This window comes from Hemiscyllium ocellatum, chromosome 7 (assembly GCF_020745735.1).
Source record: "Hemiscyllium ocellatum isolate sHemOce1 chromosome 7, sHemOce1.pat.X.cur, whole genome shotgun sequence".
Lineage (NCBI taxonomy): Eukaryota > Metazoa > Chordata > Chondrichthyes > Orectolobiformes > Hemiscylliidae > Hemiscyllium > Hemiscyllium ocellatum.
In genome coordinates, this window is record NC_083407.1 from 87,109,373 (window position 1) to 87,135,851 (window position 26,479).

Sequence of the window (26,479 nt, forward strand, 5' to 3'; positions counted from 1 at the left end):
ATAGGAAAGGTGAGGTCACCCTGTTAGGTGTTTTCTACAGGCCTCCTAATAGTCCTAGAGAAGTAGAGGATAATATTGCGAGGATGATTCAGGAAAAGAGTGAAGGTAGCAGGGTGGTTGTTATGGGGGACTTTAACTTCCCAGATATTGACTGGGAGAGCTATAGCTCGAGTTCATTAGATGGGTCGGTGTTTGTACAATGTGTGCAGGATGGTTTCCTGACACAATATGTCGACAGGCCAACAAGAGGGGAGGCTATATTGGATTTGGTTCTAGGTAATGAACCAGGCCAGGTGTTAGACTTGGAGGTAGGTGAGCACTTCGGGGACAGTGACCACAACTCGGTGACTTTTACTTTAGTGATGGAGAGGGATAATCGTGCGCCGCAGGGCAAGAGCTATAGCTGGGGGCAGGGAAATTATGATGCAGTGAGGCATGACTTAGGATGTGTGGATTGGAAAAACAGGCTTCAAGAGAAGAACACTAATGAGATGTGGGGATTGTTCAAGGAGCAGCTACTGCGTGTCCTCGATAGGTATGTACCAGTCAGGCATGGTGTAAAGGGCCTTGTGAGGCAGCCGTGGTTTAGTAAGGAATTGGAGTCCCTTGTGAAAGGGAAGAAGGCGGCATATGTAAAGATGAGGCGTGAAGGTTCAGTAGGGGCGATTGAGAGTTATAAGGTAGCCAGGAAGGAGCTAAAGAGGGAGCTAAGAGAAGCGAGAAGGGGACATGAAAAGTCTTTAGCTGGTAGGATTAGGGAAAACCCAAAGGCTTTCTATAGGTATGTCAAGAATAAAAGGATGACTAGGGTAGGTATCGGTCCAGTCAAGGATAGTAGTGGGAAGTTGTGTGTGGAGGCGGAGGAGATTGGAGAGACATTAAATCAGTACTTTTCATCAGTATTCACTCAGGAACAGGACACTGTTGCTGATGTGAATATGGAATCACAATTAATTAGAATGGATGCCCTGGAAATATGCAGGGAAGAGGTTTTGGGAATATTGGAAAGGATGAATATAGATAAGTCTCCTGGGCCTGATGGCATTTACCCCAGGATCCTATGGGAAGCTAGGGAGGAGATAGCAGAGCCATTGGCCTGGATTTTTATGTCGTCGTTGTCAACGGGAATAGTACCAGAGGACTGGAGGATAGCGAATGTGGTCCCAAGAAAGGGAGTAGGGATAGCCCGAGTAACTATAGGCCAGTGAGTCTGACTTCAGTGGTGGGCAAAGTCTTAGAGAGAATGGTAAGGGATAAGATTTATGAACATCTGGGTAGGAATAACGTGATCAGGGATAGCCAGCATGGTTTTGTGAAGGGCAGGTCGTGCCTCACAAACCTTATTGAGTTCTTTGAGAAGGTGACCAAGGAAGTGGATGAGGGTAAAGCAGTAGATGTTGTGTATATGGATTTTAGTAAGGCGTTCGATAAGGTTCCCCATGGTAGGCTAATGCTAAAACTTCGGAGGTATGGCATTGAGGATACATTAGAGGTTTGGATTAGGAATTGGCTGGCTGGAAGGAGACAGAGGGTAGTAGTTGATGGATTATGTTCATCTTGGAGCGCAGTTACTAGCGGTGTACCACAAGGATCTGTTTTGGGACCATTGCTTTTTGTTATCTTTATAAATGATCTAGAGGAAGGACTTGAAAGCTGGGTAAGCAAGTTTGCGGATGACACAAAAGTCGGTGGAGTTGTGGATAGTGAGGAAGGAAGTGGTAGGTTACAGCGGGATATAGATAAGTTGCAGAGCTGGGCGGAAATGTGGCAAATGGAATTCAATGTAGCTAAGTGCGAAGTCGTTCACTTTGGTAGGAATAACAAGATGATGGATTACTGGGCTAATGGTAGGCTACTTGGTAGTGTGGATGAGCAGAGGGATCTTGGTGTCCATGTACACAGATCTCTGAAAGTTGCCACCCAGGTAAATAGTGCTGTGAGGAAGGCATATGGAGTACTGGGCTTTATTGGCAGAGGAATTGAGTTCCGGAGTCCTGAGGTCATGTTGCAGTTGTATAAGACTCTGGTGCGGCCTCATCTGGAGTATTGTGTGCAGTTTTGGTCGCCATACTATAGGAAGGATGTGGAAGCTTTAGAACGAGTGCAGAGGAGGTTTACCAGGATGTTGCCTGGAATGGTAGGAAAATCTTATGAGGAAAGGCTGAGGCACTTGGGGCTGTTCTCATTGGAGAAGAGAAGGTTTAGGGGAGATCTGATAGAAGTGTATAAGATGATTAGGGGTTTAGATAGGGTAGATACTAAGAACCTTTTACAGCTAATGGAGTCAGGTGTTACTAGGGGACATAGCTTTAAATTAAGGGGTGGTAGGTATAGGACAGATGTTAGGGGTAGATTCTTCACACAGCGGGTTGTGAGTTCATGGAATGCCCTGCCCGTATCAGTGGTGAACTCTCCTTCTTTATGGTCATTTAAGCGGGCATTGGATAGGCATTTGGAAGTTATTGGGCTAGTATAGGTTAGGTAGGATTCGGTCGGCGCAACATCGAGGGCCGAAGGGCCTGTACTGCGCTGTATCCTTCTATGTTCTATGTTCTATGTTCTAAATACCTCACAAGACTGACAAGACTTCCATCTTTCCGAAGATGCTTCAGATGGAAGTTTCCGGTACATCTGAGTGTGCAGTGCAGCAGCTGTAGCAACAGGCTAGGTGAATGCAGCATTCTTTGCTGCTTCCGATCCCGCTGTGCTGTTAAATGTAACAAAGCCAACTGGCTGTTGTGATGTTAGCTTGATCAGTGAACCATCATATCCCTTAAATGATTGAAAGACAAGGTAAAGCTCATGTGGTTTAATGTCCGTAGGAAGGCCACTGACAAAAAGTGTACCAACCTCTTTTTCACCATTGTTAACATCTTCACTTTTCGTGCTCATGAATGGGGAGCTGATTGAATCCATTAGATCAGGTTGTGGAGGGGTCGGTGGTGGTCCGAAGGTGTGCTTTACCTGTAAATGGAGAAACTCTAGAGATGATGTTAGCTGCTGAAAGTATCTTTGCATTTCCTCTCTCATTCCTTCCTTACCAAGGTGGTTTTCAGTATGAAGACAGTCTCACATTTAACTACATTAAATTGTGTCTGCTATTTCAACATTCTTTGAATTCTTGAAGACTGTTACTCTGTTCACTATTTGTGACATTATCAAGTTTGATACAAAATATAAACTGCTAAATTGTACTGCTGAAACAATTCAGTCAATTATAAACAATAATGAATGGTCCTAAAACCAAACCCGCGGGTACTTCATTCAGATTGTTCAAAAATTATTTTCTTTTAACAAATTGATACTTGGTGAATGTGAAAGGTGTCAGGAAAAGTATTTCAAAATTCTGGAATAGCAAGAAAACAACAAAATGTTTCCTGTGCTTTAGCAATTGAAGAGGCAGTTTCAGTTCGGATTTAAATCTTAAATATTTGTGGGAAGCAAATGCAGAATATTTTAAAATATGTTCTCCAAACGAAACTTCCCAAATAAAACAGTCAGAATTACGGTGGCAACTTCGGTAGAGATCAACGTTCTTTGAATTTGCAAGATGAAGAGGGCCAATGAAGCCTTAACAATAATTAACAGAATTTAAACAGCTCAGCCTCAAGTTCTGATATTCTCTTGAATCTTAACAAAACATCATACCCAAAATCTTCTTTTTGTGAACACTCTGCAAAGTTATTATAATACAATACTCGTGTCTGGCTAAAGCATGACCATTGACCCAACCATTTTTTTAAAAAACAGGTAAACACAATAGAATTTGTAACAAATCAAGGGCTCAGGGCACTCAATCAGTTGGTTTTAAGATTCCAAGTTTGATCATTTTAAAAAGGACATAATGTTGTACAATTGCAATTTAAAACAAAATCTGCCCCATTACATAACCCATAAAACACATTGAGATCCTCATTCAAACAAGGCCAATCATTTACTTAAAGAGCAGTTTCTGAACCAGTATTTGAACAAACCAAAATTTTTAAACATCAAACATTCTCAGCAGGGCACAATTTATATTGAAACTTCCTCCCTCAACCTAAGTATGAGTACAACTTTAATTTCAGCGTTTCTTGTTTTTTTTTTGCAGCCTCTCACTGAAATTACCCTTATAAAAAGAGAAAGCCCTTGCAGCGGACACATGGCACTGCAATCCAGTTCACTCTGTTCCCTCAGAACAAAGATCATAGAGCTTCAAATTTTGCCACCTTGGGGACTTTAACCCCTTTCTCACATTGCTCAAACTCCACTTAAACACAGAGAACCCAAATGCCACTTAACACAGAAAACTCAAACCCCAATTAAACACAGAAAGCTCGAATCTCACTTAAACTTAGAGAACTCGAACCTCAGCATAGTGGGGAGGACTTGAACCTCAAATCAACCCACCCCCAAGGGGACTTGAACCCCAGTACTGTGCAGAGGACTCGAACCTCAATCACACACCCCTCCCCCCAATGCAGCACAGAAGACTTGAACCTCTGCCTGCCAGTGTGCTTACGAAATTGTGTCTCTTGACTGAACTAATTAAAGTTCGAGGAATCCATAGAAAAAAGAGCAAGTGAGTGAGGGGACCATCTCTGGCACACAGAAATATCAAGAGGGACCAAGGTTTAAACCTTATCTTGTGGGTCCGTCCACCTCAAGGCACCGATGTTCTGGGTGGCCGCTGACACCATCCAATTGTAATTATTCTTTTGGATGCTGCCGACTATGCCAATATTGTTGTCCTATATCCCTCCCTTAGATGAAGCAAAATGCTCATAGACACAATGTAGTTTTACCTCCTTCGTCTTTATTCTGGGCCCTGAAGGGAGAGAGAATGATCACTCATGTGCATAGAGACACAAGTCCACGGTCTTCACTGGAACAGCAGTTTCTCAATAAAATATATAGTCATTTTACAGGGAAGAGCATCCAGATAAGGCAAAATACATATTGATTTGGTGACCATTACAATCAATAAGTTATCAATAGTAAAGATTAAGCCATCTGCTCTTGCACAATGAATAACTGACCTCATATAATGAATATTTTTCACCTAGACAACTGAGTTTACATACTGAATACAACCTCATCTTGTTAAATGGCTCCATAGAATGACTGCTTTTCTACATTGTTAACCCAGTACCCTTGCCTCCATCAACCCATTGTGAACAATAAGTTCTTATCTGATCTGAGTCATGCTCAGCTGAACCTATTGTTTTACAAAACTCAGAACTTAACTCTTTTGCTGTCTACATATACCCTATACACATTCTCAGGAGTAATCAGAGATGGATCAGGTGAAGGTGAGAACAGGTTAGGAATTGGAAGTGAAATTGATACACTTTCCAATTCAGAACAAGAGAGGGTAGAAACACTGATGATATCATCAGTGTACCAGAGAAAGTGTTGTGGGTGGGAGCTGAAATAGGAGTGGAACAAGGAAATAAGCATAACTGGGGCATAACTTGATATCCTAACCTAATGAAAATCTATTGTTATCAGTCTTGAAGACTGCAATCAACCTTCTGTCCACAGACTTGTAAGGATGAGAAGTTCAGGGGCTTTCTGTCGTTAATGCAAAAACTGATTTCTGATCTCACTCTCACTTTCTGCATGTAACTTCAAGATTGTAGTGCCTGTTTCTAGAATTCTCATTCACTGTATCTACCTTATCAAATTGTTTTATCAGTGTAGAGATAGCTATGATCCTAGTGGAAGATAGATAATGCTGGATATATTAGATCACAGAGTGAAACTTGGTTGGATGGATCATAAGTTTTATTTTTTCTTTTGCTTACTGTGGAGGTCAGTCACTGAACTTATTCACAAGAGGCTGTCAACACAGTTTTAGCAAAAGAATATCAAAGTTGATAACACAAAAGAAAAATAATGCAAACTACCTTACATTAGTCATAACTGTTGAAAAGATCTCATTACAAACATCAAAAATATGGATTTATTCCTTTCACCTTAGCAAAAGGCACTCAAACCTTTAGTGAAGAATCAGCTTATCTCCACACGAAAGCCTCTTGTTCATCTATGATCAGTTTTCTTTTGGCTGCACATTTACTAGATTTTTTTTCTTCCATTTAATCTATCTCTCAGAAAAACTGCTGCTCAGCTCACTATTAGTAAGCAATGGGTGCTTTAATCTCACATCTTCACCTTCCACTGTGACACCCTCAGAGCCCTCTGCTTCTGGAGGTTCCTTCTCACTGACATCTCAGCAACCTCAGACTGCTTGGACAGTGCTAATAACAGCACCTCTGATGTTAAGTCCCTGCTTCTTACATGAACCGAACTCTCCCTCCTCGTTCTCTCTCTCTCTCTCTCTCTCTCTCTCTCTCTCTCTCTCTCTCGTCTAGGATAGCCAAGCCAGCCAGCTTGGTACATGGTTGTTCATTTTGCTGAAATCACACAACTCCTTTTAAATGTAGGTTTGAACTCCATGTTCACAATGACCTTCTGGTCCTTTAAAAAAAGACAAGTCAGACCTGTACAGATCAGAAAAATAAAATCCAATCTTCCTATATTTCCAAACCCTAGTTCCCAAATACTAAGGATATGTGCTGAACCTTCATCACAAGGCCCTAATGAGATCTTGAATTTTCTAAATGCAAGGGAATACAAACCAGGTTTAGGCAAGCTGCCCTCATGACCTAACCTTGACATTATTCTGATGACTATTGCACTGTCATTTTTCCATGTCAACACTGAAGGTTGGAGCCTGAATCTGAACACAGGACTCCAGAAATAATCTACCCGTGGCTGTGTAGAACTGAATCATAACTCCAACATCCTTGAGATAAAGGTCGTCCTGCCACTTGATATTTTAAAATTAATCTCCATACCTGTGAACTTGTTTTTGTGGACTTCTGTCTATGAATGCTTAAATCACTTAAATCTCCACAGTCCCAAGTTTATCACCATTAAGAAACTATTCTGATTTGTCTTTCTTGTATCCATGATACCTCTTCCATGTTGAATTGCATTTGGTATAATTCGCTCACATTTTTACTCAATTACTGGATGTTGTAATTATGCCAGCAGTTATCGGCCATCACAAAGCAACACAGTGGCGTGTTCAGTCATTTGAGAAGATGGTTAAGAGTCAGCCACATTGTTGTCGGTCTAGAGTCACATGTAGGCCAGATTAGGTGATTGCTATGAGACTGAAGTCAGATAAAGATAACAGATTTCCTCTCTAAAGGAGATGAACCAGCTGGATTTTTACTTATATATGGTCATTGCATGCCCATTTAAAAAAACAAATGTGTCTATTAATTAGATTTAAATACTCCCAAGTCTGTGGGTGGGATTTGAACTCATGTCTCCAGATCATTCATCCTGACCACCAGATCACTAGCGTAGTAACATGGTCCCTATGCTACCCTATCCTCAATCTAGCTCTGTCCCTTTATAAACATTTGTACAACTCACAGTTCCTTGTAACATAGCATTATCTATAAACTTGAATATACAGCAGTCATTTCTTTATTCAAATCATTGACTATAAATAGGGCAATCAGCTAAATCTTAGTACAGAATCTTTGGGAACACCATTTTCAAATTCTGACATTCAGACAGCATTCTCCCTACAATCTTCCAACTAATTCCAAATACACATCACAAGGCTGCCTTCAATTTCATTCATTTTCTTCTTTATTTGTAGCTCTTTTTGAGAATGAGGCACTAGATAAAAGCCAAGAATAGAAATACAACTCATTTTCATTCCCAACCTTGTGAAAAGTTCAGAGAGACCAATGATAACATGGACATTATTTGACCAAAGATCAGCCAGCCAGCTTACTATGGACCATACACAAAGGGTGCAATATTTCAATATTTTTTAAAGTGTCAGGCTGGACCTGTTAGGAGCTGACCAATCCACTACTGAGAAAACTTGACCAACTGCATGTCATTCAGTTTTTAGGAACAGACAGGCAGAATATAGGCAATTTTCTTGACATATTTCAGGCCTTAACACTGGTGTCCATGATCACAAGAAGTTGCCAGCCCAGTCAGAGGCCAGCAGTTTCTGGATCATAAGGATTCCCAGTCGAGGCCTACTCGTTGGGGGAATCCAGTGATGAGAAATTAAGTAACTTTTACACTCTCCTTGTGGAGTGGAGACATGGAGAGAGGGGGCTTATGAGGCAGGACAGACAAAGACAGGCTTTCAGAAATTACCCCATCACTGTCTCCAGATTGCCCCCCACCACAATCTGGCAGGCAGATCACCCTTGTTCCTATTTGAAAAAATAGTCAGGATGGCATGAGATCAGGGAAATGGGAGGTTGACCTCCTTAAGTGGCCAACAATTGCCCATTTTAGTGCCTTGATTGGTGGCAGGTTGCCCGTGGATCTTCTCACACAAACCTTAGTTACTAAGGTAACCCACTCTGCGTTAGATTTGTATTCACTCATGATTGTTTCAATTCTGCATACATAGACTCTGTCTATCCTTGAATGTGGTCATATCAAGTCAGACATCAACTCAGATCTGTATATTGAAGGAGAGAATCTGCAATATGTTAAGCAATTTCCATAGCTTAGCAATTGGCTGTCTCAAAAGGTCACCACTGATAAAGGAGATCCAACACTGAATCAGCTGCACCAACACAATATGATAACAAGTGTTGAACAACAAAGACCTCAACAATCACAGAAAGTGTGAGACAGATATTCCATTAGTAATACCTCTGGCGCTTCATCTGAGTTCAATGGGAGCACTGTTGAACAAATGCTGGTATCCTACTTGAAGCCAGTTCCCTAACCACTAAAGCATAACTCTTGCAAAATCAACATCGATGGATTGGATAACATGTTTGTATGCAAAACAAAAGTGTTTTGCCTGACATGCCCTGTTCTTTCAACTCTCAAGTGGAAAACATTCCAGGAGACGACAAGGAAAATGTTCCGGATGGATATTCTGAAGCTCTTTTTGATGGTATGGCAACATTGCTATTAGCAACGAGGAGGAGATGGTACCAATCAAAATGGTAGCAAATCATTCCTCAAGCTCCATCACACTTTTAATTACAAAATCTAGTGATTGGGCAGAGAAGGACAGAATAAGCAGCAAGTCCTGCACTCAAGCTCCCACTTTGTTGGACACATTGGGCAGGACATCCAAAGATCAGTGGGCCAAGAATCAGCAGCAGAGTCACATGAGGATCCCTTGCATAAATTTGCAATTTGTGAGAATGGCAACAATTTCCTTTAATTTTTCTAAAACTACAATCAAATCACTTCTTAATATCCAAAGTTCCAGGGAATACTGACCTAGTTTGTGTTACCTTTCCTTATCATTTAACACGGGAGTCCTGGATCTCCATCAAGGCCAATACCTCCTAACTAGGTAAGGATGCGCGGAACTGCTTACACAGCTCTAGGCAAGGTTTTATATAAGTGAAGCATGACTTCTACTTCCTTATATTTTCATCATCTAGATTATAAAGGATAGTATTCCATATGATTGTAATTATTTCTCGTGGTTGCTTATGACAATTCAGTGTTCAATGTACCCAGGCACCCAAGTTCCTTTGGGCCTTCTCTGTTTGATGCGCTCATATTTTCCTACATTGAATTCCATTTGAGATGATTTTACCCATTTATTTCATCTGCTAATGTGTTTGTAGTTTTATGGCTCTGTCCACATCCCTAAAGTTGGATAAATATAGTTAATAAGTGGGTTCCCAACACAGAGCTTTCCATGATACTACTAGAGACACTATCGCTATTACTTAGCCAATTTCCTAACTAGACCAATAGTTTGCCTTCAGTTTCACATACCTGAGTGTCTCTGTGCCATAGAGATACATGACAAATACATATATGACACATTTGCAGACTAGCTACACAATCTTTCCCGTCATGTATCAATGTATATTTTTCTTTAATTGGTGTAATTTTCTTTCTGCTCATTAACTTGGTCTAAAATAAAACTGCATAAGGTTTAAATACTTATGGTCTCAAGCTTACAATAATCACTTTATGTTTTGGTGACAAAATGCAGCATTTTATTTCCCAATGCACTGAATGCCTCCAGTCACTAATTTTCCACTCTGCCAATGCCGCACTCTATTCTGCGATCATTCAGAGCCGATCTCTGCAATATTAAACACAATATTTCTGGAATAAGAATTTGCATCTCCATTTTAAAAAATAAATTCTCCAAAGAAAGATATCCTTATTTATCTATAGTTCACACTTGATTGGAATTGTCCCTCATATTAAGTCACTTGTGGAATATTTACTGCATTCTGAATGTTTGCTTTGTAAAGTATATTGGAGATAGTTCCAACAGTACACAGAACACTCTTTTTCTTTACTTGTTTTAAACAGAACGTCTTTGGAGAGAAGCCGGCACTTCCAGAGTACAAAGTTGCAGCTATTCAGAAATCCAGGTTCATTCTGCTTCATTATGGCACTTTCAAAGCCGGATGGGACTGGTTGATCCTCTTGGCAACATTTTATGTTGCAGTCACTGTACCGTACAACGTCTGCTTCAGCATCAGCAGAGATGACCATTCTGCTGCTTCAAGAAACCCTCCTAGCGTGAGTGACATCTTTGTGGAGATCCTCTTCATGCTCGGTGAGACTTCCATCTTATCAATTTATAATGCGTGCTCCCAAAATGAGCAACCGTGGACTCAAGACAAATAGTCCACATTTTCTCAGTAAAATGCACCATTGTCATAATTCCTCTATAGCACAGGAATGCACAAGGAGAAGGAAATGTGAAGTAAGTGACTTACTCTGTAAATCATGATTTGGAGATCCCGCTGTTGGACTGGGGTACACAAAGTTAAAAATCACACAACATCAGGTAACCACCTGATGAAGGAGCAGCACTCCGAAAGCTAGTGCTTCCAAATAAAGCTGGTGTTGTGTGACTTTTAACTTTGTAATCTGTAAGTAATACCATTCCATTGTTTCCTGGGATTTGTGCTCCAACTTTGACCTCACCTAAATCAGTTAGAAGACACTTGTCCTAGCTACAGCCCCTTTAAATCAGTTCTGTTCATGATTTTCATATATTTAAGCCTATTTCCAAGCTGATGCCACTTAAAAATAATGGCAACTTGACAGAAGCTTGATGTATTACCCTAAATCAGTTTTTTTAAGCATGTTTGGTTAGTTTAATGTACTTCTCTCTTGTTCTTCATTGTGATGCTTTAGGAAAAAAACTTTTCCCCAAAAATTTGGTTCATAACATCAAAGAAATCTCAACAAATTGTAATTGCAGAAAAGAATAAACTGATAAATCAGTTGACATGCAGAGATACATTGGAAGGAATAGGGACAATGTGAGAAAGAACAGTAGGATAGAGTAAAGACCGGTACAATGTTGAAACAGGGATAATAAATGGAAAAAGTTATATGCACTGGACATAATAAGGGACTAGTATGGTTTTTCTTTCTCTCTCTCTCTCTCTCTCTGATGTATTAAACATTGTTCAGTAAATCCTGCCATATGCATATCAACCATACAGAGCAGTACAGATCATTTTACTGTCAGCAAAGTGATAGCATTCACATTGACCTCAAAGAAAACTTTGCACCCCCAGAGGTATGGATTTCCCCTTTCATACTGTTAGTTTAAATCTGGCACAAATCAAGGAGATTCCAAGTATTTGGCAGAAATAATATCATCAGCAGAGAAGCAATCAGTCACAATTCTCTCAAACATCACCCCACAAAAATTACCCTTCTATTTTTAATTTTTTTTAAAATAACTAGTAAATGATTGGGATGTACACATTGAATTAAAATAGAAACTAAAATATCCTAAGCAAACTTGTAAAATAATACTTCTAAAAGATGTTTTTTAAATCATAGCAGAGATCTTTCACACACTATAAATATAAAGTTTGTGTTTTTTTCTGGGCCAGAGTTGTTCAATAGTAGTTAGAATCTTGACAGGGCATTGAAAACCCAGTTGTATTTCATTCAACAGGGTGTAATGTTTACAAGACTTTTTACAGGGATACTAACAGCACAAAATAGCAATATTTATCACACTCAAGGACAGTCTGTGTCCCTTCACCTCTGGAATTCAGCTCTCTCCTGACCATGTATGGGCCTATGTCATAATGAGGCCTGGTCCTTGCAGATCCAAACTGAGCATTGGTGAACAAGTTATTGGTGAGTAACAGAGAGGACTGTCAATGATTTATTTCATTACTTTGCTGATGATTGAAAGTAAACTGATACTACAGTAATTGCCTAGATTTGATTCATTTTTGCTTTTTGGAGCCAAGACTGCAAAATTTGTCTACTTTCCTATTTGTGGAGTACTTGCTCATGTTGTAGCTAGGTTAGAATAGCAAGTAACTTTGGACCACATATCTTAAATAGTTGCAGGCAGGAGCTGTCAGGCAAATAGCATTATCCTTATCCAATGGACTTAGCCATTCCTTTTTATTATGTGGAGTAAAAAAAATTGAATAAAAGTATTTTTAATGCTTGTGACATCATGAGGAGGCCAAGATGGAACAATCACTTTGCACTTCTAGCAGAAGAGTTTTTAAGTATTTCCACATTGTCGTTTGCATTAATTTGTTGAGCTTCAACACCATCAAGGATGTGGCTATTCATGGAGATGTCTCCAGCACGTAACTATTGTGGCTATTTACTATCTGTGTAGTCCATGTCGTAGCTTCTCCAGGGTAGGTACTTCATATTGACATAGCCTGGTGCTACGAAACCCAGCTGTAACCTCCTTTGTCCTCAATGTTAGTGTGTCCCCATGTACTAAGTAACCACATTCAGTCGACCTACAACCATACCACACTACAGGGATTGTATGATTATACAAGCTATGAATGAGAAGCTGGAGTAGGCCGCTCCACCATTTAATTGGATCATTGTAGATCTAATTTTAATTTCAAATCCATATTTCTTCCTATTACCAATAACCTTTGATCTCCTTGCTTATTGATCATGTATTTTTGGGTACTGGCATCACTAAGAGAGTAACTTTAAGAAATTAAAAACCAGGAGCATTAGTAGACAACTCAGCCCCTCGAGCCTACTTCGCAATTCAGTATGATCATGGCTGATCCCATCTCAGCTAAACTCCACTTGCCTGCCTGCTCCCCATAACCCAATCTGTTACTAACCAAACATTTGTCAGTCTTCTCAAGCTTACTTAATGTCCCAGCATCCACCACACTCTGGGTTAGTGAATTCCATAGATTCACAACCCTTTGAGAAAAGTTATTTCCCTCATCTCTGTGCTAACCCATATCCTAAAACCATGACCTCTCATTCTAGATTGTCCACAAGAGAATACATACTTCCTACTGCTACTTTGTCAATCCGCTTTAGTGGATTATGTGTGGCAATTAAATCTCCTCTCACTCTTCTAAACTACAGCAAAGTAGAGGCTAAACTGATTAATCACTCTTCATGAGACAAACCCTCATCTTTGGAATCAATCTAATGAACTTTCTCTGAGCTGTGTCCAATATTACTATACCCCTCCTCAAGAAAAGGACCCAAAATTATATGCAATACTCCAGGCATAGTCTCACTAATACCTTGTACAGTTGGAGCAATACTTCCCAGCCAATTTGCTCCATTCCTTTTGTCATAAATACCAAAATGCTGTTATGTATGCACCTGCATTCCAGCTTTCTGGGATTCATGCACAAGAACACCCAGATCCCTCTGCACCAAAGCAGTCTGAAGTTTCTCTCCATTTGGATAATAAGTTGCCTTTCTATACTCCTGACCGAAATGGATAATCCCACATTTATTCACCTTAGACTCTGTCTACCAAATTTTGGCCTTTTCATCACCCTATCCACATCCATTTGTAAAGTTCATTTTTCTTCATACCAACTTACTTTCCCAATTATTTTAGTGTCATTGCACTTATTCAAATTTTTACAAATGCACCTACCTAAAATAAAAATCATTTTAGATGCAGCTGCCACTTGAGTGATTAAATACATTGAAGTCCGAAAAAAAAGACAAATTGATCATTCACTTTGCTCTTCACATCTCCCTCTGAATCACTGAATTTGTAATAATGTCAAATGAAAGTCATAATGTGCAGTCTCCACAAATTAATCTCAATTGTGTATATATGAATTGATTACTACTGAAGAAACTAACTTGTGTAAAAGACTCAACAACAACAACCACTGTTGTGAAAAAGGTACAATTCTTGTCAGATTAGTAGGTGCAGGAATTGGTCCTCACTGTGCCTGTTATATGGACAGAAAGCAGGTACAGAGATTCCCAAGTTCAAGGACAGACATTCTGGTACCTGACAGATGCCTGACAACAGTGAATGCAAATTTGGACATCCCAATTGGCCACTAATATATCAGGGAGCTTGAATATTTGAATGCAGGGCTGCCTTAGGTCCCCTTGCAGAAACTGGAATTCAAAGTACAGCAAGCACCAGATCTACTCTCCACATCTTCATTGGCTACTGTGGCCTAAGCAGCTGCTGCTAGCAAACTGTCAGTTTTTGTTAAATTGCAAACCATTGTGGTGAAGCCAGGTGGAGTCAAAACCTGTTCATTCCCTTTCTTCTTACTTTCCTACCAGCCTCAATGCCCCAGGATGTGACTTGGAGACCACTATTGGCAAGGTATTGGTTGATATTAATTTTCTAACATTGATGAGTTGCTTGTGGAAGCCGAACAGGATCCAGCAGGTTGTCCCAAGTTATTGAAATTAAGTCCATTGTCGAAACTACAGGCTGCTGTCAGGCATCCTAGGTAGAATATGTCATTCCTGAAGTTGATGATTAAAAAGTTTCTATTTATCAATAGCTTAAAGAATCTTTTTTGCACTATGTACAACTGCTTGAATGTTTGTTATTTCATAAACCCACTCGCAAAATAGGTCCAGGCGGATTTCTACCCCATAAATGTGTTTTAATACTAGGAAGTTCAAAGCTCTCACTTATTTCAATGGTTCAAGCAACCACTTCAAATTTCAGATATTTTCAAGGACCATCAAATTACTGTCATAGTGTAGAAAACACATCAGCCAATTTACATATATCAATGTAATGTGATGTGCTTCTTACACTATAACAGTAATGAGCAAATTGCAATGAAGCAAGATGACTGGATAAATTTGTTTGGGAGTGGGTTGGTTGCAGATCACCTTGGGAAGTCCCCAGCATTTTATTTTATATGAACAGTGCTGTGGAAATATCTATATCCAGCTGAAAGGTAGCAAGAGCCTTGGTTTAATATCCTATCTGAAAGATGACTGCCGATCACCGCAACCCCATATCACTGTACTGAAGCTTCAACCTGGATGTGTGCTCAAGTTTCTGTAAAGACACTGCACAATCTTCTGGCTCAAAGGCAAAAGTGTTATCCCTGAGTTATGGCTGACACTTTACTCTCTCTTAAAACCTGCATGCCAAGGCTACAGTGGCCTTGCTATTCTAGTTAACCATATCATTTAATTTATTTGCATTTGGGCCACATGGAGACACTGACTGGTCTAGCATTTATTGCTCTGAAGAACACAGTGGTGAAAGCAGTGCTGACCTTGGGGTGTAGAAGCACCAATGGTGATTTTAGGAAGGGTGTTCCAGGATTTTGATCCGGCACTCTAAAGGAGCAGCAATAGGATAATGGCGTTCCTGGCCATTTACTGCTCTTAGCTTTCAAGGTGGTTGAGGTCATGAGTTTGAAAGATGCTGTCAGAGGAACCTTGCTAGGTTACTATAGCACACCTTGATGATGGTGCACGCTGCTGCCACAGTGCCTTGGTAATGAAGGAAATGAATTTTGAAGTGCCAGTCGACATACTCATCGAGGTCAGTGGAGAGTACTTAGACATATCACACTCCTAACATGCGGCTATAGGTGGTATGTAACCATTATGGGGATAGGAAGTGAGTTAGTCTCCATTGAATTCCTAGCCTCTGACCAGATATTGGAGACATAGTATTTATATGGTTGGACTAGTTCAGATCATTGTCAATATCAAGCCCTCAGGATACTTGTGCTAGGGAATTCATGATAGTAATGCCACTGAATATCATGGGGCAATGGGCAGATTCTCTTTCATTGGAGATAGCTTTTTCCTGATTATGCCTACATGGCATAAATGTTACTTGTCATCTATCAGTCAAAACCTGGATTTTGTCCAGTTTTGCTGCATTTGGACATGGACTGCTTCCATATCTGAAGAGATGCAAATAACGCTGAACGTTGTGCAATCATTAGCGAACATCCCCACTTCTGATCTTATGATGAGATAAAGGCCATTGGTGAAGTAGCTGAAGATGATTGGGCCAAAGACCATGATGTCCTGGACCTGAGATGATTAACATCTAATAACCCTCCTCCCATGTTCCTTTGTCTGAGATATGTTTCTCATAGCAGAGAATTTATACCAATTTCCATTGACAGCAGTTTTACTAGGGCTCTTTGATGTTATATTTGATCAAATGTTGCCAAAGTTCCAAAGGTGTTAATTCTAACCTCACTCTGTAGTTCAGGTAAACTAAGGGAATGTTTGTCTGTGCATCTCAACTGGGTCCGCAGGGGCCAACCGGACCTCCCAGTCACTGTCCATTTTAATTCCCCTTTCCACTCCTTTTCTGATATGACTATCCTTAGCCTCTTCCATTGCCACAACAAATCAAACAACACATTGAAGGGACAACACCTCATCTTCTGCCTGGGTAGCCTATAGCCTGGAAGACTCAAGTTCTCCAATTTCAAATAACCTCCCTTCCCATCCCCTGACTCCCTTCCCAGCCCCTCCCCCTCCCTTCCACCCCTCCTAGCCACCTATTAGATTCATCCCTCCTATTGACCAACCAGCAACTTGACAAGTGGCACCGCCATATATAGTGTATATATATCTGTAACATTGCTGGGCCCATAGCCTCTGCAGTATCCAGTACTTGCAGTTATTTTTTGATATCAGGTACACTCAGCTGTGATGCTGGGAAACTTTAGTGGAGGCTGAGATGAAACATCTGCTTGACACTTCTGGCCAAGGATAGAAATGCTTCTGCCCTATCTTTTGCACTTATGTGCTGGAGCTGGGCTTCCCCATTGATGTGGATGGGGTTATCTGTGGAGCCGAAGCATTCTGTTGTTTGCTGCTCCACCACTACTCAAGATTGGATGTGGCAGGATTGCATAGCTTTGATCTGATCTCTTAGTTGTGGGATTGCTTAGATCTGTCTATTGCATGTTGTTTCTATTGTTCGGCATACAAGTAGTCCTGTGTTGTGGCTTCATCCGGTTGACCCCTGTTTTTCCAGCATGCCTGGGATGGCCTTCTGCACACCTCATTCATACTGGGTTGATCTCCCACCTTGTTTTTAATAGAACATAAAACATACAAAATAGGAGGAGGAGTAGGCCTTTCAGCCCCTCCTGCCTGCCCTGTCAATCAGTAGTATAGTATAGTGGAAAAAAGATCATAAAGTTACAGATTGTTATTGAATACGAGTGCGCTCTGCTCATGGCTCGCAGTTCCTTGTAGTTGCCAGTTGGAGTTTCTAGATCTGTTGAAAGTCTATCCCATTTAGCATGGTGGTAGTGCCGCACAACACGATAGACAGCCTCCTCAATGTGTGTAAAGACAGGACTTTGTCTCGATATGGACTGTGTGGTGGTCCCTCCTATAAAACTGTCATGGACAGACAGACTTGCATTGGGTAGTTTGGTGGGGATGAAGTTAAGCAGACTTGTGCCACTTGGGGGTTCCTTTGCTGCTTGTTGCAGGCCCAGTCTGGCAGCTATGTCCTTTAGGAATTGGCCAGCTTGGTCTGTCATGTTACTCCCAAGCCACTCTTGATGACGGTCATTGAATCCCCGGTCCAGTATGCATTTATAGTATTTTACAACCACAGGCATTTTATCTGAAGTAAACAGAATTGTTTGCTCAGCTCAGAAATCTTTGAACTGTTTTGTGGTCGTATTACATATACTACGTGATCAAAACAGGACACTCAACTCATTCACTCCTTTGTTAGCAGCTTTTCGAGCCTTATTATTTGCTGCCCAATAATTGCAAGTGGTGTTCAGGTTGATATTTTCTCCAGATTAAATGTACAATAATTTGTATCGAGTTGTCTAAATGATCTTTCCTAATCTACTTCTGAATTAAGGTAAAAACAAGGACTGCAGATGCTGGAAACCAGATTCTAGATTAGAGTGGTGCTGGAAAAGCACAACAGGTCAGGCAACATCCAAGCAGCCCCTCGGAGGCTGCCTGAGCTGCTGTGCTTTTCCAGCACCACTCTACTTCTGAATTGATGCTCAATTAAGTCTATGAGGCTAAATTCACACTTAACAGTCAGCACTGTACTTGACGTCTCAAATGTTCCACAAATGTCCAGAAAAATATCTAAAAACTGGTGGCCTTTTAGAGCCTCATCCACCAAGTAACTGAACATCAGTGTGGATCCCATCGTGACTTTTTCCACAACTGTGAGTTTAAATCAGAGCAGTCCTGACATATCTTTGTGGCCACACTTTCTTCATAGCTTGGAATAAAGGTGGAATATTTTATTACCAATCGCACAGTACTAACTTCTACAAATTCAGAACTGGTTGAGTTGACAGCTGCAGCTGATCTAATGCATGGCACTCCCATTGTTCCACTAACGGAAATTTGCTTTCCAAGTGATTACAGAGCAGTTAAACAAATGGAAGGACTGCAGCAGCATCTACATCACTATTGAGAGCAGACCTTTTAACTTCATCACTCCAATAAACACATTCACCTAGATACTGAGTTTATTAACTTTGACCTTTGCAAATTTCATCCCTTCAACAGCTTCTCTGCAAGAATTTGCACAGTGATGCCAGTTCACAAAGAAAAGCATTGAAATCTGTCAATGCAATGCAATATAGTCCCTTTGAGAGATTTTTTAGGCAATATTTGTTTATTAGATTGTTGCACTTATTCACTTGTCCTGTGCAGAACATGATCAACATTGTATTGTAGTTTTTCATTAGTACATCCATTGCATTGCCTTAAAAATCAGACACTTCATTCAGAGATTGAAACGCCACTGCATCACATGCTATCACTTTCAACACAATCTTCAAATTGTCCTTTCTTCACAGTTGGTCTGCTGAACATTGTGTACATTGCTCTCAGCAACAGAGATTCAATCTGTTGTAGACATCACCATCCTTTGTATATCAAGGTTTCTGTTAACATAAAATTGCTTGATTGCTGTCACAATGGAGGCAATGTCACAAGCAGTCAGTTTTAAAATTCCTGCAAAGACAGCCTTGTAAGCAAGATTCTGGTCAAAGCTTGAAACACAAAGCCAACATTTTTTGTGCTGAAATATTCGTGCTTTTGCCCACTATCAAGTTATGAAAAAGCAATTTGCACAATTCATCCAAGAACCATACACTCGACAAATCTGAAGGTGTAATTCTTACTGTATAATTCATCTCATGATCATGAATACCTTACATAAAATGCACGGACACTTTCATCATTACTGAAAGGATGACATTATCAATGAGAACTTTCACCATATCTTGGTCTTTTAGCGGCCTGTCTGCTCCATCCTCATCTCATAATCCCCTGGTGTTTTAGTGAACAATAGTAAAGTTTAACCTTTGCTTTGGTGTGATAAACTAAGAATGGCACCCATGTGCATTTTGTGGTCAAATGTCGCTTTAGGTAGTCCAATTTCCAATTCTGCCATATTTCCCCCAGTGCTGAACTCACCGCCAGTGCCTGCGGGAGAGTAAATAGTGCATACAACATCATCCGTTTAACAATAAGTGAAAATCTCACTGACCTGTCTGTTCTGTTTCTGTGTTGAAGATGACATTTCGGTTTCAATGACTCCAGAAAGCCATTCCCTTTTGAACTGAGATTGAAGATTCATTTGCTTTTGTTCTGGTCATATTTAAGAATTATCAAGAAAACAAAGCTTTAAAATAGGAAAGAGAGGTGTAAGCTGCTCTTTGCGTCACAATACTTGCTTCTGGAATGTCTGCCCACTTCCGGGTCTTTGTGGCTTATCCTTATGGTTACGGCTGCAAAGACTGTAAAGACTCCAGAACTTCCCAGCCTTGTTCCTATAGCTTTCAACTCAAGTCCCAAACAGGAATGATGTGACCTAACTTCTTCCCTGATTATCAGATCAGCCAGGATCTCAGCCATGAACAGCAGAGCAGACGTGATGGGCTGAAAAGCCAACTTCTGCTTTTAAATTTTATGAGCTGCTCAGTCCCAGCTGTGGGAGCAACCTCCAAGTATTCAACTACAGACACTGCTTAATCTGACTGAACGTTTTTAACCCCTTCACCTTGAAAGGAGAATCCTCAAGTAAGGCAAGCTAGACATAGCCTTTACCTTTACTTTAAATTTTTGAACCTGTATTTTAGCTAGTAACTATACAATTTCTCACTGAAATAACTTTCAACAATTGTTGCATATTAAACAAATATGCTATCTTGTTCAAAACATAACACTGTACTGCTGGTAATGTTTAAATGGAAACATTCAAAAACTAAAAGTGGGCTACAATCAATCTTATACAAATTCAAAACTAAGTGGCGCAGTGACACAGTGGTTAGTGCTGATGCCTCACATCGCCAGGGACCTGGGTTTGATTCCACCCTCGGGTGACTGTGTGGACTTTGCACGTTGTCCCCATGGTTTCCTCCCACAGTCCAAAGATGTGCAGGTTCGGTGGTTTGGCCATGGTACAAACCCCATGTGGGATTACAGGGATCTGGTGGGGGAGAGGGTCAAGTTAGGATGCTCTTCAGAGGGTCAGTGTCAACTTGGTGTGGCTGAATGGCTTCTTCCGGCACTGTGGAGATTCTATGATAACTCTCAGACCAATCTGAAGACGCGCCTGGCGTATCCGAGACACATCAATAACAATATTAACCAGGATTTTTTCTTTAAATGGAGAAGTTTGTCCCATGACAAAGTTGACTGTCTGCATTTTGCTTTTACTTGAGCTCAAACCTTTTCAAAAAAATATTCCAAAATTTGTCTTTTGTTTTCCCATTATAGTAGAGGCTTCAGCATTGGAGCTTTTTTTCTGATTTATATCATTGAGTAGCTTTCCTTTTTTTTGAGTTCCAGTTAAAATTTTTATTGCATTTTCAAAGGGTAAAGTAGTTATCATGATCCTTGACAGAATCAGTGTGACTATGGACCTTCTAGAAAGCAGCAAGAAACTAGTGAAGTTCCTCAACTTCTTTTAACTATGGATCATTTTCAAACCGTCTACAAGAGGCCAAGAAGAAAAGAAAGTGCCTGCAACTTCAAAGAAGATTGTTTTAACAGCTGTGCTTGAACAACATAAAATGCTATATTTCATCTGTTTAAACTAAAATATCACTTTTCTCTCTTGCAGTTGTTACAATTCAATACATTCCTATCATACTGCAAGGCTTTTATCTAGTGAGTTTTTGTGTTCTCCTTCCAGAAGATTTGTTCAGGGATTTGGAGACAAAGAAAAATGCTTATCTTAAAAATACACCTTTCAGCCAATGTTTTAATTCTGCCTTTTCTCCCTATGTTTACCCAATGGTAGTGATGTTTCTGATCGAGTAATCCACAGATCCATCCAGTCATAGAAATACCCATAATTCTTAAATCAGTTAGACTCTAATATAGGTGCGCAATCCTTTATCTGAAATGCTTGGGACCAGCTGGTTTTTGGAATTCAGAATTTTTTGAATTTCAGAATAAGTGACAGTGTGATGGTGAAATTTTTTTTAAAATCTTACCAATCAGCAGATGCACTGTGAGTTAAACAGGCCCTGAAACAGAACTGAGGCCTGCCAGTGCTGGGCCATGCCCCCACATGTCGCATCTGAGTGACACGCATCAAGTGGCCGTGGAGTTAAGTTAACTATTTGCACACCAAACAACCTTGTTAATGAGAAAAACACCTCACCAAAAAAAACCTTTGGATTTCGGAGCTTTTCGGATTTCGGGATTTCGGATAAAGGGTTGTCAACATGTACTAACTGAACTAGCACACATGAAGATTTATAGAGGTAAGAAAAGTGGCTCCATTATGTCTCTCGAATAGTTAACACTGGTGGTCATTACAATTGTAGTTAAGTACCATCCTGCATCATTGAAATAGACAGAGTTGGAGAAAGGGTTTCATAAAACATTCAAGTACCAATTGCCTGGCAGCCATATGTGCAGGGTATGATATAGCTACCTATAGACTAGAACGCTAAACTTGAGGGTTAAGCTTTAGAGATAATTGCATCCTCTGTGGTTTTTAAGGTGATTGCTGTGCTTAGTGTCTACATTATAGTTGTAAGGTCTTCAGAGCCTGCAGTTTATTATCCATTATTTCGTCCAGATGCTGCAGATCTTGTGACTGATGCTTAATTTCACCATGTCCATTGAAAACTAATTGTTATTCAGAGACTGAACCTAGGATCTCACTGGTGTAGGAATGACACCAGTGTGCTGTTTCCTCAAATTTAAGGCTAGTCTATTGCACCCTGTAATTAAGGACTTTGAAATGTATCCACTCCTTCAAGGTCTGGGTGGGATTTGGCCTCATCGGCTCCATTTTCCAATTCAAGATTATACATACTAATGTGTACTATTTTGGATCCCTATGAATCATGCATTATGGAACTGAGGTATTTCAAAGGCAGGAAAGGTTTGAAGGTGGGGGTCTTCCAAACCTACAAAGACACTATTTGCACTGTATGAGTTACAGCAGTCCCTCCTGCAAATGTAGCCAATTCTTTTGTTATTGGAGAAAAAGCAAATCTTACCAATGTCCACAAACTGTCACCTATCATGTATTTGAGAATCCATAGGATTCAAACGCTTTTGAAAAAAATTCTTATGAAGTTTCCTACGAAAAGATTCACAGCAGCTGATCCTTGCAGAAGCCTTCCTTGATCATGTTACTATTGTAATTCAGGTTATTCAAGATTTGTGACACCAGCTCTTATTAAATTTTGCAAGAAAAATGCTCTTGCAGGAATCAAATGATGCAGATTCAGCAGAAGAAGATTCAGCATTCTGTGCTCAAAGGTACCACCAGAAAAGCCTTCTTTCGCTGTGCTTATAATGAATTTCCAATGGCTATTCCCTTACTGCTAATTTTTGAATCTCCCTGAAGATTGCTTTGGTAATGTCATTTTATTAATAAAATGTGAGCAATTGAACAATGATCTACAGCCTTTATTAGGTAATTTGTCCATTGTAAAAAATAGGCTCTGGAATTAACAGTCTGACTTCAAACAGACCATAAGCTCTTGGACCTATTAATCACACAGTGAATTAACAGTGAATGGTTGTGAAATCAGCCCTGCAGCCCTAATCATGTAGTAATAACCCATTATCTTAAATTAGCAGACAGAAGTAGTAAAGATTATTTTGTAAAAAACACTCAGGTAAGTTTATTTTTCAAATACTTAAAGAGAAGTTTCAAATACCTTGAAAACCTGATAGCACACATTGACAGCCCTGTTGACAGTTCCAACAGTTCCTTTGGCAGAGTTATTGACACAATCCCAACAACCTGAATTCTTCAAAACTGTTTCTGCACATTCATGTCTACATTTATGTACATTCATGTCAATGATTGTATGAGATTGCACTTCCCCTTGTCCAAAGGGCACCCAGTCCTCTCCCAGAGATACCTGCCACTATACCCAAAAGAATGCTACACCTCACCAAAAACACAGATGGCTTTAGAATTTCTCTTTCATTGCCTAAGTAGTACAAGTTGGGGTGTTGGATATCCTACTAGTGAAAACCCGATCAAGCCATGGCAGCTGCACAGCAACAAGCAATCACAGGTGTACAAATATGTACCTGCATATTTCTATTACCACTCCACCTCCTGTCAAAATGATAGGTGCCAGTTTCAGAGCTGGAGCTTCCAGATTCACACCAGCACTTCCATTTTCTGAATGATGGAAAATCTCTATGCCTACGTGAAAATCCAGGCACTAGAATAATGGGGAAGGGCAATATTTTCATACTTACAGTAATGGAATCAAGGGTTGTGGGAAAAGGCGGGAAATTGGAATTGAGGGTTGTCAGATCAACCATGATCTCATCGAATGGCAGAGCAGCGTAGAGGAGTTGAATTGCTTACTTTTGCTCCTATGTTTTATGATCCTATGGTCTAGTCCCATCAGGGCCCAGATGATTGTGTATTCAGGTCTTTCCTTCTGGACTGATGATTTGAAACCCCATGGAGTATCATTTTAACAAACATTTAGTATAAGACACTAAGCATTAAAAGCTTGCTAAGTTTGGTTTTATTTTCAGTTCATAACATCCTTTGAACCCTTAAGCAACTTCAATGAAGTCCAAGTTTCTGTTTTGTATAACTCAAAGAAACAGCATGAATTTTTCAATTGTGTTTTCTAGTGTCAAATAGAACCCTTGTACTCCTTATTGGTATTCTTTTAAGCTTTAGGTATGTTAATTTCTGTACCACCTATAACGTGATTTCACATTGTTTACAGTCTATCACCCCTTCACTTGTAGGATTAAGCACACTAACTGTTTAGCAGAAATCTGAGCCTCCACTAATTGGACTGGCTATTGCCAGTGTGTGAAATGTTGAGCAAAAATGAGATGCTTTCTCCTTCACTTTTCTTGTTGCGAAGGTAATAAAAATAAATCTTTATCAAGTTTCCTCGGTGTTTTTGGATTTTCTTGCTCCTCCTGTGGGGAAGAAATTGACAATAGCTAGAGCATTTAACAGTGAGAGTTCAGTGCGTAGAAAATTGTGTGTGCAGAAAACCACTTGCAGGAGACTAGGAAACTTGAGGAAGGGCTTGTTTGTGACTATGATACCTGGAGGAAAAAGCTAGTGAGCAAGACTAAATAATAGCGGTAATTATTTGTATCTTAATTGGCTGATTGGGTTTGTTGCACTAGCAATATCTCAGAATCTGGTGAAACCCATGGTGACTGAACCTTATCAATTGTACACCTTAACATTAAAAACAAAATTGATTTTTTTCCAGCCTTAGCCATTTTGAGTTGTGTAAATGAATTCTGGAGATTGTATTGAATTTCACGGCATGTTCCCTGTGCCCATCTGCTAACCAAAGGTCCACGTGAGGGTTAATTCTGCAGGCTAGAAACATGCAAGCTCCTGGCTTATGAAGCTATTCCACAAACAACAAAAGACACAATTTCCCTGTCATTCTAAGAAAATGGCCGCTTTTCCTGTTCTCTTAGCTGGTGCCTACATTTCTCCTTCAAGTGACACCATGAAAAACAGATTATTTCATTATTAACTACATCTGCGTTTTGTGGAATCTCAGTTTGCCAAAATAAAAGTATGCTGTCTTCACCTACTTGTAAAAAGTGAGGTCTGCAGATGCTGGAGATCAAAGCTGAAAATGTGTTGCTGGTATAAAGCACAGCAGGTCAGGCAGCATCCAAGGAACAGGAAATTCGACGTTTCGGGCCAGAGCCCTTCATCAGGAATGAGGAGAGGGTGCCAGGCAGACTAAGATAAAAGGTAGGGAGGAGGGACTTGGTGGAGGGGCGATGGAGATGTGATAGGTGGAAGGAGGTCAAGGTGAGGGTGATAGGCCGGAGTGGGGTGGGGGCGGAGAGGTCAGGAAGAAGATTGCAGGTTAGGAGGGCGGTGCTGAGTTCAAGGGAATCGACTGAGACAAGGTGGGGGGAGGGGAAATGAGGAAACTGGAGAAATCTGAGTTCATCCCTTGTGGTTGGAGGGTTCCCAGGCGTAAGATGAGGCGCTCTTCCTCCAACCGTCGTGTTGTTATGTTCTGGCGATGGAGGAGCCCAAGGACCTGCATGTCTTCGGTGGAGTGGGAGCGAGAGTTAAAGTGTTGAGCCACGGGGTGGTTGGGTTGGTTGGTCCGGGTGTCCCAGAGGTGTTCCCTGAAGCGTTCCGCAAGTAGGCGGCCCGTCTCCCCAATATAGAGGAGGCCACATCGGGTGCAGCGGATGCAATAGATGATGTGTGTGGAGGTGCAGGTGAATTTGTGGTGGATATGGAAGGATCGCTTGGGGCCTTGGAGAGAGGTAAGGGAGGAGGTGTGGGCGAACAAGTTTTGCATTTCCTGCGGTTGCAGGGGAAGGTGCCGGGAGTGGAGGTTGAGTTGGTGGGGGGGTGTGGACCTGACGAGGGAGTCACGAAGGGAGTGGTCTTTGCGGAACGCTGATAGGGGAGGGGAGGGAAATATATCCCTGGTGGTGGGGTCCGTTTGGAGTTGGCGGAAATGACGGCGGATGATACGCTGTATACGGAGGTTGGTGGGGTGGTAGGTGAGAACCAGTGGGGTTCTGTCTTGGTGGCGGTTGGATGGGCGGGGCTCAAGGGCGGAGGAGCTGGAAGTGGAGGAGATGCGGTGGAGGGCATCATCGATCACGTCTGGGGGAAATCTGCGGTCCTTGAAGAAGGAGGCCATCTGGGCTGTACGGTATTGGAACTGGTCCTCCTGGGAGCAGATGCGGCGGAGACGAAGGAATTGGGAATATGGGATGGAGTTTTTACAGGGGGCAGGGT

The 26,479-nt window shown here is 40.8% G+C and overlaps 1 protein-coding gene across 1 annotated transcript in view; it reads left to right on the forward strand.

The window, feature by feature from the left end:
- Positions 1-26,479, forward strand: part of kcnh3 (potassium voltage-gated channel, subfamily H (eag-related), member 3) — a 703,578-nt gene that overhangs the window by 441,969 nt on the left and 235,130 nt on the right. Inside the window, exon 6 of the mRNA XM_060828128.1 lies at positions 10,336-10,585. Coding sequence (XP_060684111.1) covers positions 10,336-10,585 — 250 coding nt within the window. The remainder of the gene's footprint in view (positions 1-10,335; positions 10,586-26,479) is intronic.